A 17,767-nucleotide genomic window follows, 5' to 3' on the forward strand; every position below is an offset into this window, starting at 1 on the left:
CTCCCGCCGCCCCTCCCCACACGAGCTCCACCCAGGTCGCAGGCAGCGCGGTCGGCGGCGGCTGTTTCCCGCCATTGTGCGAAGTGGAGGCTAGGGGCTGCACGCGCCGCGCCTGACTGCCTCCCGTAGCTCCTCGCCGACCGCCGCCGCCGCCGCCGCTGCTCCCTGAGGCACGTGGAGGCCGGGCGACCCGCGCCCCGCTGTGCGTGGGAGGGCGCGGGCGAGGAGCGGCCGAGCCCCTGAGGAGAAGCTGGGCGCCAGCCACCCGGGCCGCGCCGACCCCGGCCCTCGGCGAGATGCCCTGTGGGGAGGACTGGCTCAGCCACCCGCTTGGGATCGTGCAGGGCTTCTTCGGTGAGTGGCGGCGTCGGGGGCGGGCCGGGCGGGCCGCCGAGTTTACCGAGTCCCAGGGCCTGGCCCCGCCGCGCGGCCCCCACGCGGGACCGTCTCGCGGGCTTACGCGGCCCTAGACGGTTCCCGGGGCCTGCGCCCGCCGGAGCTGGGACAGCCCGTGCCGGGCCGCGCCGGCCGGGGCCGCGACCGCAGGTGCCTTCCACCTGCCCGAGTCGCAGTTCCTGGCGTCCAAGGTTAGGTCGCGAGGACCAGGCTGAGACTGACGGCCTCACCCCCGCTGCGTGGCACAGCCGGGGGCCCGAGCCCCGCGTACCGCAAACTCGGAGAGGTCCTTGAACCTTGGGTAGGGCTGGCGGAGCCTTGGGGAGGGAAAACCACTTTGCCTGTGGGAAACCTACAGGATATTTCAAAACTTCCGGTGTGTCGGGGGAGTGCCTGCTCGCTTGCACAGAAGTTAGCTCTAACTCCAGTATTACACACATCCTCTCTTTTGGAGGTAAAATGTCATGTTGTAGCTTAATTTTTATGCTGGGATGATTTTAAGAACCCGTCTAGCCTGTATCTGCTTCTGTGCCAGAGCTGGCAAGAAATGGACTGCTTAAATGAGTTTCTACATAGAGCTGAGAACGCGGCAGGCTAGTTTAGTAAATTTTAGTGGCAATTGTTTTTTTTTTTTTTTTGTCTTCTTCTCTTTTTTGGTTTTTTACATTACCACGGCCATGGGGAAGGTCGCAATCGTTATTGAAACTGTTCTGCTAAGGGTACATGAAGAAAAACTTATATTTGTCGTTAACTGGACATTTTGACAACCTTTTCCCCCTTCCCCGAGGTCTTTTTGCACTTATGAGTGGCGGAGACAAACCCAACCAGAAATCACTGTGTTGGATCGCCAACACCTGACTTGTCTGGAGTTTAGAGTTGTAGGAGGGGCCTTAACTCATTAATATTAGGGAGAAAAGCTAGTAAAAATCCAAATAGTTCTCAGCACCTGAAACCGATGGCATAAAATACATGTTATTTCTTGTAGTTAAGCCTCTAGTGCTCTCTCTGCAACTCTATTCATTTTGCCTGTGATTCTAATTTGTGTATTTATATGGTTTCTCAGGCTGAAACTGAAGGCAACACATGTTAGAAGAAAGCCTGGTTAGGTATCCAGATTGTAGCCAGTGAACACTGGCAACCTGATAGAGGAAATAAAAAGTTATGTATGTATTAAAAAAACAAAATAAAAATAGCCAGATTCACTATATAGCAGTCAAGGGTGCTTTGAGAAAGTGACATACATTCCTCCACTAAATCCTGGTAATTGATGTTCATAATAATAATTTGGAATTCATAATTGATGTTCAAGAAATGGCCCCAAAATGTCAAAGATTAAATTGTCGTATTGGTTTAAGAGGGTACAGACACGTAGGTACTTTTTAGGAAAAATCCTTCCAAAGTAAAAAGGGTTGGTGCTTAAAGGATTAAATTGCTGATAATTACAGAATTTATTTATGGGAAATACCTCATATCCTGGTCTTGGATAAATGAGATCCTTTTATATTTGATATAGATATGAATGTGTTTGTGTCAGATGTTATCTCCTAAGTTTATGATCCTAAGGGGCACCCATCTCATAGTACAGAAAGGGTATAATTTGGTTATAAAATACTGGCTTTATAGTATTTTATAAATTCTGCAGATCATTGTGGAAACCTGAAGCTTATTGATGTGTTTCTTCCCAGAATGTCCTATTTTCAGGTTGTGTGTTACAGAGAAGTCATAATATTTTTGTTAGAAGCAATTCTAAGGTATCGTATAAATTTTTGCTGTACTTTCCTATCACTGTGACTATACTGGATATCTTGTAATAATGGCATTATAGGTATCTTTGCAATAAGTAAGTTAAATTAGTAGACACATTTTGGTTTAGTGGGAAATTATTTTAAATCTATTTTTCCCCCAGATAGAAAGGTAAGACATGTTTGTTGTATATATATAAAAAAATTCTGAAACATGGAACAAAATACAAAGACCTCTATAATCCTTCATCTTAAAGATAACTACTGTTTGATTCGTGGTTGTCCAATTTATTTTCTTTGCATATATTTAGACAGTTTTTTTAAACTGAAAAATGCAGTTTTGCTGTGTGTATTATTCTAAAATATATATTTGTTAATACATCTTGAACATCTTTCCAACTGAGGGGATTTTTTTTCACATTCTTATTGTCTCTGTCATAGACTGTCATGTAAACTTACTAACTCTGTCATATTATTTTAGATTAGGTGTCTCAGTCTAGAGCTGAGCTGTCTAATATGGTAGCCACTTGTAACTATTTAAATTTAAACTAAAATTATACAAAATTAAAAGTTCATTTCCTAGGTGTTACCGTACCGCTTTTCAAGTATTCAGTAGCTACATGTGGATAGGAGGCTATTTGTACAGTACAGATATAGAATATTTCTATCAGAAAGTCCTGTTGTACAGTGCTGATCTAGAGTACTTTCTGGTTTAGTATGTGATGTTAGTTTTTTTGATAACCACCCAACTCTTCTTTCTCTTTTAGGTTCTGAATTCTGTCATATGTTATCAGTTCTAGTTCTTAAGTATCTCTTGAATCTGTACGGAAACCTTCATCTCCAATGCTATTGTCTTAAATCAGGCCTTTTAGTCTCTTTCCTGAATGACTGGAAGAGCCTTTTAACGGGTCTCTTGCCTCTAGTCTTGCTTCTCTCTTCCACTGTGCATGTTGGAATCAAGTCCTTTGATGACTTCTTGTTGCCCTTAATAACTGATCCAGACCTTTTAAAGTGGTTTATGAAGCCCTTCTTGGCTCTATCCATGCCTACCTGTCAGACTTCATCCCTGCATTCTCCCTCATATTTTCCATGCCAGCCATACTGACCTCTTTCAGTTCTTTGATTTTGAATCTTGTGTGTAGGCCTTTTGCACTTGCTGTTTCTTTTGCCTGGTTCTCCCTTCCATGCCGTGTCTGCTCCCCTGCCTAAATCTTAACTTTTCCTTTGGGAACCTAAGTTAGGTACCAAGGTGTGGATACCCTTTGCTCTGTGTTCCTGCAGGATCCTGTGTGTCCCTGGAAATTAACCTGTAGAGTGCATTGTTGAATTTCTTTGTTTCATGGGCCCCTTTGCTACATTTTGACTCTGGGAATTCAGATCCAGTACCCTCATGATTCACCGTTATATCCTCATTGCCTAGAATATGCCTTGTACATTGAAAGTGCTCAGTGGACACTTGTTGAACAGAGGCAGTGGAAAGACTGATTAATCAGAAATGTTGTGAATTGGGATGGTTACTATGACCACAAATCTTAAGTTTAGGACACTCCTGGTGGGCTTTATGTTGGTTCAGAGAATGTGATCATACTGGGTATGAGTTACTTTCACATGTAAATCATAATTCTTTCTTATTGGTTCAGATAAGAAACTTTGAAATTCTGCAGGTGGCCAATCATAACTCTATGAATCATAATTCATCTTTGTGAACCAGTCTGTGTTTTGATTTTGTATCTGTCATATTACAGTTCTTGTGTAAAATTTTTCCTGTAAGGCTTTATAAAATACCTCTAATGTTTCATTTCTATTTTCTTTTTTTTTCATTTGTATTTTCTAACTGATTTTATATATAGAACAACATTGAGATCCAAGGGCTTAAGTTTTAGGAATACTTCAGCAGATTTTTTTTTTTTTGAGACAGAGTCTCACTCTGTTGCCCAGGCTAGAGTACTGTGGCATCAGCCTAACTCACAGCAACCTTGAACTCCTGGGCTCAAGCAATACTACTACCTCAGCCTCCTGAGTAGGTGGGACTACAGGCATGCGTCACCGTGCCTGGCTAATTTTTTTATATGTTTTTAGTTGGCCAATTAATTTCTTTCTATTTTTAGTAGAGATGGGGGTCTCTCTCTTGCTCAGGCTGGTTTCAAACTCCTGACCTCGAGTGATCCTCCTGCCTCAGCCTCCAGAGTGCTAGGATTATAGGCGTGAGCCACTGAGCCCAGCCTACAGCAGATCTTTATTGGGCTCTATTATGTGTATAATGTTAATGGCTCAGTCCTCACAGTGATTATTCATTTACTGACACATATCAAATTGCTTCCCTTAAATAAATGTAGGAACCTTAAATTAAAAAAAAAAATTTCATGCTCTACTTTTTCTTTTAATCGTTTTTTTCACCTAAAAAGGGAAATTGTCTTTCAATAACTGATTTTAATTCAGAAGAAGTAGGAGTGTTTATCAACTCTGATTTCTTTCGCTATTTTCTCTTTTGGATGTTGGTTGGACCAAGATCATTATTTTTGGTTGTATTTAAAGTTCTTTGGTTGCATCTGACAGAACTAGACTAGTTCATGGCAAAAAAGAGCAGTGTTGTGTGGAGGAGGGCAGAGTGGAGTATTTTATCACCAGCATTTTAGAGAATTTAAAGCAATAATAAAATGAACTAAAAGTCAGTCTGCTTTGTATTATCAAATTCACACCCTTATTGTATATACCCAGCTTTGATCCCTCCTACCACCCTGTCCTTGGTAGGCCACTGAAAAAAGTAATTTATTAATTTTTTAAAGTTTTATTTTTTAGAGACAGGGGTCTTGCTATATTGTCCAGGCTGGTCTCAAACTCCTGGGTTCAAGTGATTCTCCTGCCTCAGCCTCTTGAGTAGCTGGGATTACAGGCATAAGCCACTGCATCTGGCTCAAAAAAGTAATTTATATTAAGACTATAGACCCCAAAGGCAGAGAGAGAATGGTTGGGTATTCTAAGAGACTGAGTGGAATCAGGACTGTACAGCTAACAGGAATCTAAGCAGCTCTTCTCAGTTTTTCTCTCTTAAAGTGCATTCATCTCTGCACACTAACTTTCTCTTTGTCCATTCTGTAGCTCCCAAATTCACTCATTGTCAGTTCCAATCCACATTAGCTAGCATCTTTATCTTTTTATTTATTTATTTTTTGAGACAGGGTCTCATTCTGTTGCCATGGCTAGACTGCAGTGGCATCATCATAGCTCACTGCAACCTCAAACTCCTGGGCTCAAGGGATCTTCCTGCCTCAGCGTCCCAAGGAGCTGAGACTGCAGGTGCATACCACCACGCCAGGCAAATGTTTTTTATTTTCTGTAGAGATGAGATCTTGCTATTGCCCAGGCTGATCTCGAACTCCTGGGCTCACGTAGTCCTCCTGCCTTGGCCTCCCAAAGTGCTAGATGTGAGCCACCATGCCCAGCCTCATTTTTTTTTTAATGACTGAAAATAATATTCTGTTTTATGTTTATATACCACATTTTGTTTATTCATTTGCTGTTGGACACTTGGGTTATTTCCAATTTTTGGTTGTTTTTTTTTTTTTTTTTCCTTTTTTAGATGCAGGGTCTCACTCTGTCACCCAGGCTTGAGTACCGTGGCGCAATCTTAGCTCACTACACTGCAGCCTCCAACTCCTGGGCTTAGAGGATCCTCCTGCCTTAGCCTCCCTAGGACTATAGGCACATGCCACCATGCCCTACTAATTTCTAAATTTTTTTTTGTAGAGACAGGGTCTCACTATGTTGCTCAAGCTAGTCTTGAACTTTCTGGCCTGAAGCAGTCCTCCTGCCTCAGCCTCCAAAAGCACTGAAATTACAGATGTGAGGCACGGCACCTGGCCTATTTCCACTTTTTTGGCTATTATGAATAGTGCTTCCATAAATATCTGTGTACAAGTTTTTGTGTGAATATACGTTTTCAGTTCTCTCTGTAATATACCTAGGGTTAGGATTGCTGGATCATATGATAATTTTATGGCTAACTATTTGAGGAACTACCAATCTTTTCCATAGTGGCTGCTCCATTTTCCATTTCCACTAGCCATCCATATCCTCTTTAGTTTCTCCGTCTCCTCTCCAACACTTGTTATTTTCTGTTGTTTCATTAGTCATAGCCATTCTACTGGGTGTGAGGTGGTATCTCATTTTTTAAATTTCATCTCCCTAATAATTAGTGATATTAGTTAGCATCTTATTGTGCACATATTCTGAATTTTAGACCTTTACCAGATATATGACTTGCAAATATTCTCTCCCATTTTGTGGGTTCTTTTCATGTTCTTGATAATATTCCTTTGTATGAAAGTTTTTAATTTTGGTAAAGTTCATTTTATTTTTCCTTTGGTGGCTTATGCTTTTGGTACCACATTTTAAAAAACCATTGCCTAATCCAAGGTCTCAAACATTTATGCCTATGTTCCTTCTAAAAATTTTAGTTTTAGCTCTTATATTTAGGATTTGATCCATTTTGAATTAATTTTTGTATATGGTATGAGGTAGGGGTCCAAATTCATTCTTTTGCATGTAGATATCCAGTTGTCCCAGATTTGTTGAAAAGACTATTCTTTGCTCATTGAATGGTCTTGGCACCTTTGTTGAAATCAATTGAATCTAGATGTATAACTTTATTTATAAACTAGCAGTTCCATTTCATGGCCTGTATGTCTGTTCTTATGCCAATACCATGTTGTCTTGATTACTGTAGTTTTGTACTAAGTTTTGAAACCAGGAAGTTCATTCTTCTTTTAAAGATTGTTTTGGCTACTCAGGGTCCCTGGCATTTCCATATGAATTTTAAGGTCAGCATGTCTATTTAGGCAGTTGATTTTTGATTGGGATTGCATTGAATCTGAGGTGCTTTTGAGTACAGATTTAATGGGCTCTAGAGCTAGATTGCTTCTTAACTACAGGGCCATACCCAGGGTATTTGACTGCCTGAGTGGATCAGTTTTTAACCCCTGCCTTCTCTATAGTAAAGAATTATTTTCAGTAATAATTATAAAATAGTGATGTATGTACACAATGCTGAAGGTATTACATATTTCAGAATAGACCCAGACATCCCTTCTCTCCCCTATAGTATTTATAGCTACCTAGTAGTTTGAATTTTGGTCTTTTAGTTGTTGTTTTTCAATTACAATTTTTTTTTTAATTTCAAAATATTACGGGGGCAGTCTTTTAGTTATTCTTCAATATATTTTATATAAACAAGTGGTAACTAGTAAGTAAATTTTAATAAAATTGAAATGTCACAAAAGACACAAGGTAGGCAACTACCAAATCGTATCATTGGTGGAGCTAAACACATTTTCTTGATTCATTCTTTAGTTTTAAAGGAAATAGCTTAAAAAGAATAAATTTTAGTAAAGATATCTTTTAAATCTAGTAAAATATTTCACGAGTTAAAATTTGCACCTTCTACACCTCAGTTCACGTTGCTTCATTGTTAAATATTTTATTTAAATGTGTTTTAAATATAAGCACAAAGAAAAAGACCACAAGTTGTCCATAGAAGATAGATTTGAAATAACTCGTTTCTTATCTTTACAATCATTGTCTTACTGTTAATTTCAAATCTATTATATACATCAAGACTCTACCATAGGAGTTGTGGGGCACTAACTGTGCCCTAGAAAGTTTGGCCTATTCTGAACAATTTAGAGAGATTTACTCTTCAAACCAATATGTGTCCATGTTGGGAGCCAACTGTGTACTGAGGATTCTCAGAATTAACTTCATTTAGAATGCAATGATTATTAAAGGGCAAGTAGTACAAATGTGCTAATTTGACACTTACACATATATTATTAAAACTCAGCAGTAACCACAAAAATTATTTAGGATTTAGACCAACAGAAGATTTTCCAAGAAAGAGTATTGTGTCACTGACATTATTTAGAATTGTCAATGAATGGTGATGATAAGTTTATGATTAGTTGGCTTTATTATTTTTAAATTCTGTACAAGAAATGCTGCTTTATTGTCTGCATCTAGGGTATTCTGAACCACTTTTTAATAGGCTACTACTTGGCTCCTCTTAATTTGCTTAGTGTGACTGTGTCATGTTAACTTTTTTAACCTCAATTTTGTCATCTGTTAATTGGGAATAATAAGAGAACCCATTTCTTCAGGCCTATTGTAGGGATTAAATGAGGTAATACATGTAAAATGCTTAGAATAGTGCCTGGCATTAAGAGTTCATTAAACATTAACTACTATTACTTTGTTATAATTTATAATTTACATTATTATTCTAAATTATATATATATACTTACCTCCATTTGAGTCTTTCTTCCATCTTGGTTTTTGTTGCTTATATATATTTTGAGCACTTTATTATTTAGAGCAATTTTAGGTTCATAGCAAAATTGAGTGGAAGGTACAGAGATTTTCCATATACTCCTTGCTATCACACATACATAACCTCTCCCTATCAGCATCCTCCAGCAAAGTGGTACATTTGTCACAATTAACAACCCTACGGGGCCGGGCATGGTGGCTCACACCTGTAATCCTACCTCTCTGGGAGGCCGAGGTGGGTGGATCGTTTGAGCTCAGGAGTTCGAAACCAAGCTGAGCAAGAACAAGACCCCGTCTCTACTATAAATAGAAAGAAATTAATTTGGCCAACTAATATATATAGAAAAAATTAGCTGGGCATGGTGGCACGTGCCTGTAGTCCCAGCTACTCGGAAGGCTGAGGCAGTAGGATTGCTTGAGCCCAGGAAATTGAGGTTGATGTGAGGTAGGCTGACGCCACGGCACTCACTGTAGCCTGGGCAACCAAAGTGAGACTCTGTCTCAAAAAAAAAATAATAATAATAAATAATAAACCTACGTTGACATGTCATCATCACCTAAAGTTCATAGTTTACATTAAGGTTCACTCTTGGTGTTGCACATTCTGTGGGTTTTGAGAAATGTCTAATAACATATACCCACTATTATAGTATCATACAGAATAGTTTTACTGCCTTAAAAATCCTCTGTTCTCTGCACATGTATCCCACTCTCCTCCCAACCCCTGGCAACCACTGATCTTTTTCCTGTCTCCATAGTTTTTGCCTTTTCTGTAATGTCATATAATTGGAATCATATAGTATGTTCTTTTCAGATTGGTTTCTTTAACTTAGTAATATGCATTAAACATTCCTCCATGTCTTTATGTAGCTTGATAGCTCTTTTAATAATGAGTGATATTTTTTTTTTCTGTTATGTACTACAGTTTTATCCATTCGCTTCCTGGAGGACTTCCTGGTTGCTTCCAAGTTTTGGCAATTATGAATAAAGCTACTATAAACATTGTATGCAAGTTTTTATGCACATGTTTTCAACTCTTGGGTAAATACCAAGGATTCTGATTGCTGGGTTATATAGTAAGAGTATGTTTAGTTTCATAAGAAACTGCCAAACTATCTTCTAAAGTGGCTGTACCATTTTGCCTTTCACCAGCATTGAATGAGAGTTCCTGTTGGACCACATCCTGGTAAACATTTGGTGTTGTCAGTGTTCTGGAATTTGGCCATTCTAATGGGTATATGGTGGTATCTTATTGTTTTAATTTACATTTACCTAATCACATATAATCTGGAACATCTCTTCATATCTTATTTGCTATCTGTATGTCTTCCTTGTTATGCTCTCTTTAGATTTTTGGCCCATTTTTTATTTGGGTTGTTCATTTTGTTGTTGAGTTTTAGGAATTCTTTGATAATACATGCATAACAGTCTTTTATCAGATAGGTCTTTTGCCAATATTTTCTCCTGGTCTGTGGCTTGTCTTCTCTCTTGGCAGTTTCTTTGACACAACAGAAAAATTATAATTTTAATGAAGTCCAGCTTATGATTTCTTTCTTGCATGGATTCTGCCTTTGATATTGTAGTTTAAAAGTTATTGCCAAACCCTAGGTCATCTAGATTTTCTCCTGTATTATCTTCTAGGAGTTTTATAGTTTTGCATTTTACATTTAAATTTGTGATCCATTTTGTGTTAATTTTTGTGAAGGGGATAAGGTCTGTGTCTAAAATCTTTTTTTAATCTGTATGTCCAATTGTTCCAGCATCATTTGTTAACAAGACTATCTTTTCTCTATTTTATATTATCCTTGCTTTTTGGTCAAAGTTGACTACATTTATGTGAGTCTGTTTCTGGGGTTTCTGTTCCATTGATCTTTTTGTCTGTTCTGTCACGAGTACCAGTACTTGTACTGTTCTGTCACCAATACTTGATTACTGTGGCTTTATATTAAGTCTTGAAGTTGAGTAATGCCAGTTCTTGATCTTCTCCTTCTTCTTCAATATCGTATTGTCTATTCTAGGTTGTTGCCTTGCAGTATAAACTTCAGGATCAGTTTGTTGATGCCCACAAAATAACTTGCTGGGATTTTGATTGAGATTGCATTGAATCTATAGATCTGGTTGGGAAAAACTCATATTTTGACATTATTGCATCTTCCTATCCATGAATATGGAATCTCTCCATTTATTTAGTTCTTTGATTTCTTTTACCAGAGTTTTGTGGTTTTCCTCATACAAATCTTATATATATTTTGTTAGATTTATATCTAAGTATTTCATTTTGGGGGTATTAGTGTAAATAATATTATGGATTTGTTTGTTTATTTTTTGAGACAGGGTCTTGCTCTGTTTCCCAGGCTAGATTGCACTGGTCTCATCATAGCCCACTACAACCTCTAACTCCTGGGCTCTAGCAATCCTCCCAGCCTCAGCCTTGCAACTAGCTGGGACTACAGGCATGTGCCACCATGCCCAGCTAATCTTCTATTTTTTTGTGGAGATGGGGTCTTGCTATGTTGTTCTGGCTGCGTGTTTTTAAATTTCAGATTCCAGGCCGGGCGCGGTGGCTCACGCCTGTAATCCTAGCTCTCTGGGAGGCCGAGGCGGGCGGATTGCTCAAGGTCAGGAGTTCGAAACCAGCCTGAGCAAGAGCGAGACCCCGTCTCTACTATAAATAGAAAGAAATTAATTGGCCAACTAATATATATAGAAAAAATTAGCCGGGCATGGTGGCACATGCTTGTAGTCCCAGCTACTTGGGAGGCTGAGGCAGAAGGATTGCTTGAGCCAGGAGTTTGAGGTTGCTGTGAGCTAGGCTGACGCCATGGCACTCACTCTAGCCTAGGCAACAAAGTGAGACTCTGTCTCAAAAAAAAAAAAAAAAATTTCAGATTCCACTTGTTCATTGCTGGTATATAGGAAAGTAATTAACTTTTGTATATTAACTTGTATCCTGCAACTTTGCTTATAATTACTGGTTCCTACAGTTTATTTTTAAATTTTTTTTATCTTTTCTGCAGAGACAGTCATACCATCTAAGAACAAAGATAGCTTTATGTTTTCCTATCAGTATACCTTTTGTTTCCTTTTCTTATCTTAGTGCATTACCTGTGACTTCTAATACAGTGTTGAAAAGGAATGGTGACAAGGGACATCCCAGCCTTTTTCCTAATCTTAGTGGGAAAGCATCTAGTTTCTCACTTAGATTGCTTTCCTTTTAAATTTAAAGGCATATTCTAAAACTCCTTTCCCCCTGCAACAACTTCAGATACTATTTCAGGGCTTCCACTTTATAAGATGAGAAAATTGGTGCCTCTATACTGCTCTCATTTGCTTCTACCCAGTTTGTCTCAGATGTTGTGCATTTCCACAGTTTATAATATTTACATTCTGTCCATAACTTTTTTGTGCTTTGATAGAATTATAAAGGTTAAACATGAGTGAGTAGTATTTAAAGTATTATAATTATATAATTTCTCTGTGGGTCTACTTACTAGAGTGTGTGGACAGTAGGGAAGGAAGTATAATCCTCTCATTAAATTATTTTAGGGACAGTATTTCAAGAACCAAGGACAAGTGGTTTCTGTTACACTCCTAAGCTTACCATTAAGCTATAATTTTTTTTTTTTTTTCTTGAGAGACAGAGTCTTGCTCTGTCACTCAGGCTCGAGTGCAGTAGCACAGTCATAGCTCACTACACCTCCAACTCCTGGGCTCAAGTGATTCTCCTGCCTCAGCCTCCTGAGTAGTTAGTACTACAGGTACACACCACCACAGCCAGCTAATATTTAAAAAAAAAATTTTTTTAATAGGGACAGTGTCTTGCTGTGTTGCCCAGGCTAGTCTCAAACTCCTGTCAAGACAATTTATAATTTTTTACTCATAAGTAGGTTTTGACATTGTAAATGCTTAGTTCTATAACTACTGAGATGCTCATATTTTTCCCTTTAATCTTTTAATGTATCTACACTAATAGATTTTCTAATAATGAACGACTCTTGCATTATTGAAACAATACTGCTTGATCATAATCTTTTTCATACTCCATTGGATTCAGTTAACTAATAGTTTATAGAGGATTTTTGCATCTTTATTTTTTGTGAAATTGGCTTGAAACTCTGCAAAATTATCTGGATTTGGGACTTCATGGGAGTTGGAGGATTACTTACTGTTTCTTTTGTTTCTCATGTTGATATTAGACACGATGTTCTTTGAAATGTGATAAAAATAAGAACTCAGCCAATCTTGTATGCCAATTTTGGCAATTCATGTTCTTTCAAAAATGTATACATTTCATTTCAAGGTTATTAGTTCATAGCTCATGATATTTTACATAGTTTCTAGAAACTTCTATTAGATAGTCTGCAGCATTTCCCCTTTTTTCATTTTGTTATGTATCCTGCTATCCATAGTTATTTTTTCTTTTGGTAATATGTTTTATTTGTATTCTCTTTTTTTTTTTTTTTTTGAGACAGAGTCTCGCTTTGTTGCCTAGGCTAGTGGGAGTGCCGCTGTGGCGTCAGCCTAGCTCACAGCAACCTCAAACTCCTGGGCTCGAGCGATCCTTCTGTCTCAGCCTCCCGAGTAGCTGGGACTACAGGCATGCGCCACCATGCCCGGCTAATTTTTTATATATATATCAGTTGGCCAATTAGTTTCTTTCTATTTGTAGTAGAGACAAGGTCTCGCTCTTGCTCAGGCTGGTTTTGAACTCCTGACCTTGAGCAATCCGCCCGCCTCGGCCTCCCAGAGAGCTAGGATTACGCGTGAGCCACCGCGCCCGGCCAGTATTCTCTTATTTTTATTTATGATTTTATTTTTTTTCCTTAGATTTCCCTTACATGCCATTATTCTTTGTATATCTTTCTTTTTCTCCTGAATAGGCTTGCCAGAAAATTTGTCTTAATGTTAATCATTTGTATTGGTGTTTTTATTATCCATTTCATTCATGTCTGCCCCTTAGCTTTACTATTTCCTTTTTCACTCCTCGTGTTTATTGCTCTTTTTCTAGCTTCTTATGGAGAATATTAATAAACTCATCTATTTTCATTCTTTCTTGGTATTTGATAAATATATTCAAATCTATAACTTTTGAATAAATATATTCAAAACTATCAACTTTAGTGTCACTCAAATATTAACCTGTATAAATTCCTTCATTATCCATCTGAGAGCATTTTATAATTGCCCCTACAAATTCCTTTCTAAGCTAAGAATTATTTAATAGTATATATTTGGTTTTTGGTTTTTGGTTTTGGTTTTTTATTATAGGTATGAGGGTATTGTTATTTTAGGCTTTTCTTTTGTTACTGAGTTCATATTTTGTCACATTTGAGTCAGAGAACTTGGTACACATTTGATAACTATTGAGGTTTCTATTATTGCTAGTACATAGGACTTTTTGTGAATGTGTTACACTTACTAAAAAATGCATTCTGTTTGGAGGTTTATTTATCTATTTGAGAGCTTGTTAATTATCTTAATCACATTTGCTATTTATTTACTTTTATTTTTTGTGCATTGTATTTCTGAGATGGCTGTGTTATAGTCTCTAATTGTGATTGCTGTTTTTATTTTTCTCTTTAGTTCCATAAATTGTTGTTTTATGGATTTTGAGGCCACGTTAGATGCATGTGTGTTGTATTTTCTTGAAGAGTGGTAATTTAATTTACTTACATTTGTGTTATTACATTTCTTTTTCTTATTGAATAGACATTTGACATTATCATTTTCTCTAAGCTCTTCCAGCATTTTTTTTTTTTTGAGACAGAGTCTCACTTTGTTGCCCAGGCTAGAGTAAGTGCCATGGCGTCAGCTTGGCTCACAGCAACCTCAATCTCTGGGGCTCAGCGATCCTACTGCCTCAGCCTCCCAAGTAGCTGGGACTACAGGCATGCGCCACCATGCCCAGCTAATTTTTTGTATATATATTTTTAGTTGGTCAATTAATTTATTTCTATTTTTGGTAGAGACGGGGTCTCGCCCAGGCTGGTTACGAACTCCTGACCTTGAGCAATCCACCCACCTCGGCCTCCCAAAGTGCTAGGATTACAGGCATGAGCCACCACCACGCCCAGCCCAGCATTTTATTTATATTATTTATTTGCTCAAAACCATTTTTTGTAGGTGTTCTTCATTGAGCTGAGTTAGTCCTCTGATTTGTGCCATTTGCTTTTTAGGTTTGTTGCTTAGCTAGCATATTGGGATTATTTTTTTCCCCATCGTAGTCACAGGTTCTGGGCATTAGGACATTAACGTTTGGGGAAGGGGACATTATTCCACTTACCATAACTATAAACTATCCAGACTCACCTAAGATAAAATAGATATTCATTCATCCCCTCAGCTTCCCTCTCTCTTTGTCTTCCCCCAGAACCTCTGTTGTACTTTCTGTTTCTATGAATTTCCCAATTTTACTTACCTGATATAAGTGGAATCATAAAATATTTATCCTTTTGTGTCTGGCTTATCTCAGCATAATGTTTGCAAAAGTTCATCCCTGTTGTCCTAGTTGCTTTTTTGGGGGGCCGTGGGGAGGCAGGGTCTTGCTCTGTTGCCCAGGCTAGAGTTCAGTGGCAGCGTCATAGCTCACTGCAACCTTAAACTCCTAGGCTCCAGGGATCCTCCTGCCTCACCCTCCCAAGTAGTTGGGACTACAGACACATGCCACCATACCTGGCTAATTTTTTTCTATTTTTTTGTAGAGACAGGGTCTCACTCTTGTTCATCCTGGCCTCAAGTGATCCTCCTGCCTCTGCCTCCTGAAGTGCTAGGATTACAGGCGTGAGCCACCTTGCCCAGCCCTATTTGTTTTTTGACAAAGGTACAAAAGGTAAAATGGAAAAAGGATATTCTTTTCAACAGAGGTGTGACCTTTGTATAAGGTATGAATCTCATGAATCTGTATGAATCTCATACCTTATACAAAAATTAACTCAAAATGTATCGCAGATCTAAGTATAAAACCTAAAACTATTAGAAGAAAACAGATCTTTGTGACCTGAGGTTTGGCAATGAGTTGTTTTGTTTTTGTGTTTTTCTACAACATGTATGACTTGAGGCAGTAAGTTCTTAAGACTGACACCAGGGACACGAAGCATAAAACAAAAATGCGATGCATTGGGGCTCATCAAAATTAAAAACTTTTGCACTGCGAAAAAAATATTAAGGAAGAGAAAAGACAGGCTATGGACTGGGAGAATATATTTGAAAATAATAAAGAACTTGTATCTAGAATATAAAAGAAAACATTGTTATTTTTAAAGGGAGCAAAAGATTTAAGTAGACTTAAATAGACATTTTACCAGAACAGATATAAGGATGGCACATAGCCACCTGGAAAGAGTTCCACATTGTTAGCCATTAGGGAAATGCAACTTTAAACCATGATGAGTCCAACAGAAAAAGGAAGAAGAAAAAAACCATTATGAGATACTACACACATATTAGAACAGCTAAAATTTTTAAAAATAGTTAACAATACTACTAAGTACTGGCAAAGATGCAAACAACTGGATCTCTTGTACGGCGTTGGTGAGAATGCAAAATGGTTGCAGCCACTCTGGAAAACAAGGCAGAATCTTAATCATACATTTACCATAAACTTAACTGTGCCTTATCTAGATATTTACCTAAAGAAATGGAAGATTATGTTCATATAAAAACCTGTACATACACATGTGCTTATAGTTGTTTTGGTTTTGTTGTTGTTGTTGTTGTTGTTTTTTGAGACAGAGTCTTGCTTTGTTGCCCAGGCTAGAGTGAGTGCCATGGCATTAGCCTAGCTCACAGCAACCTCAAACTCCTGGGATCTAGCAATCCTCCTCCCTTAGCCTCCCAAGTGGCTGGGACTACAGGCATGCGCTACCATGCCTGGCTAATTTTTTCTATATATATTAGTCGGCCAATTAATTTCTTTCTATTTATAGTAGAGATGGGGTCTCGCTCAGGCTGGTTTCCAACTCCCTCGAGCAATCGCCCGCCTGACCTCAAGCAATCTGCCCACCTCCCAGAGTGCTAGGATTACAGGCGTGAGCCACTGGCCTGGCCTTAGTTGTTTTGTTAATAAGTATCAAAACCTGGAATCTAAATGTCCTTCAGTAAGTGAATTGTTAAACAAATTTTGTTTCAGCTATACAGTGAAAAAAAACACTTAGCAATAAAAAGAAATGAAGTGTTGATTTATGCATGTGTTTGGGGGGTGTCCCAAAACCACCCCTGTGTTCGAAGATTTAGTGGAAGAACTGTGTGACTCATTATATAGTTGTAACCCTAAGACTTATTATAGCTGTATAGTAAGGATACACAGTAGGATCATAAGGGAGAAAGACACAGATGGAGTCTGGTGGAATCCATATGTAGTCTTCCTTATTGCTCTCTCCCATCAGAGAGTTCATGGATCAAAGACTTGATATGAGATGTCATTTTTCAAATTAATTTATAGGTTCAACACAACCTTAATTAAAATTTTAGCAGACTTTTTACATAGAGGTTGACAAGTTGATCGTCAAAATTATGTAGAAATGTTGAAAATCTAGAATAATTAAGACAAAAACTTGAAGAAAGTTGAATACCTTAATTACCTGATTTTAAGACTTAATACTATCAAGCTACAGTGATTGAGACAGTATAGTATTGGCATAAGGGTAGACAAATCAAGAATCTAGAAATAGACTAACATAAATATAGTGAGTTGATTTTTGACTGAGTTGCTAACGCTGGAAGGAAAGTCTTTTAATTACATAGTTCTAGAACAAGTGGATATCTGTTTGGAAAAAAATGAGCTTTGACCCCTATGTTGCGCTATAAACAAACATTTATTTCACATAGATTAATTATGGCCCTAAATGTGAAAAATAAAAAAAATAGAATATCTTCATGACCTTAGGATCAGTAACCATAAAAGAAAAAATTGATAAATGAGATTAATTGATAAATGAAAAAATTCTCATCAAAAGACATGGTTAAGAATGTCAAGAGGCAGCCTACAGATTAGGAGAAAATATTTGTACTACATAAATTTGATGAAAGGCTTGCATCCAGATTACCTAAAAGAATTCATACAAATTAGTGATGCCACAACAAAACCAGTTTTTGAAAATGGGCAAAATTGTGAGTAGGCCCTTCACAAAAGGATTTATTAGCATGGTCAGTAAACATCTGAAAAAGTATACAACATCATTAGTCATAAGGGAAATGCATATTAAGACCAGAATAAGACACCGCTGCATACCCAGCATGATGACTAGAGTTAAAAAGACTGACAAGACCAAGTGTTGATGAGGTAGAACAACTGGAACCCTCATACCCT

The 17,767-nt window shown here is 38.0% G+C and overlaps 1 protein-coding gene across 3 annotated transcripts in view; it reads left to right on the forward strand.

Moving 5' to 3' along the window:
- MCMBP (minichromosome maintenance complex binding protein) overlaps nt 1-17,767 on the forward strand; it is a 54,158-nt gene continuing 36,391 nt past the window's right edge. For all 3 annotated transcript variants that reach the window (XM_076009750.1, XM_012739171.2, XM_012739172.2), the window contains exon 1: nt 1-354. In XM_076009750.1, coding sequence (XP_075865865.1) covers nt 297-354 — 58 coding nt within the window. In that variant the 5' untranslated portion in view covers nt 1-296. The remainder of the gene's footprint in view (nt 355-17,767) is intronic.

Source organism: Microcebus murinus, chromosome 14 (assembly GCF_040939455.1).
Source record: "Microcebus murinus isolate Inina chromosome 14, M.murinus_Inina_mat1.0, whole genome shotgun sequence".
Classification (NCBI taxonomy): Eukaryota; Metazoa; Chordata; class Mammalia; order Primates; family Cheirogaleidae; genus Microcebus; species Microcebus murinus.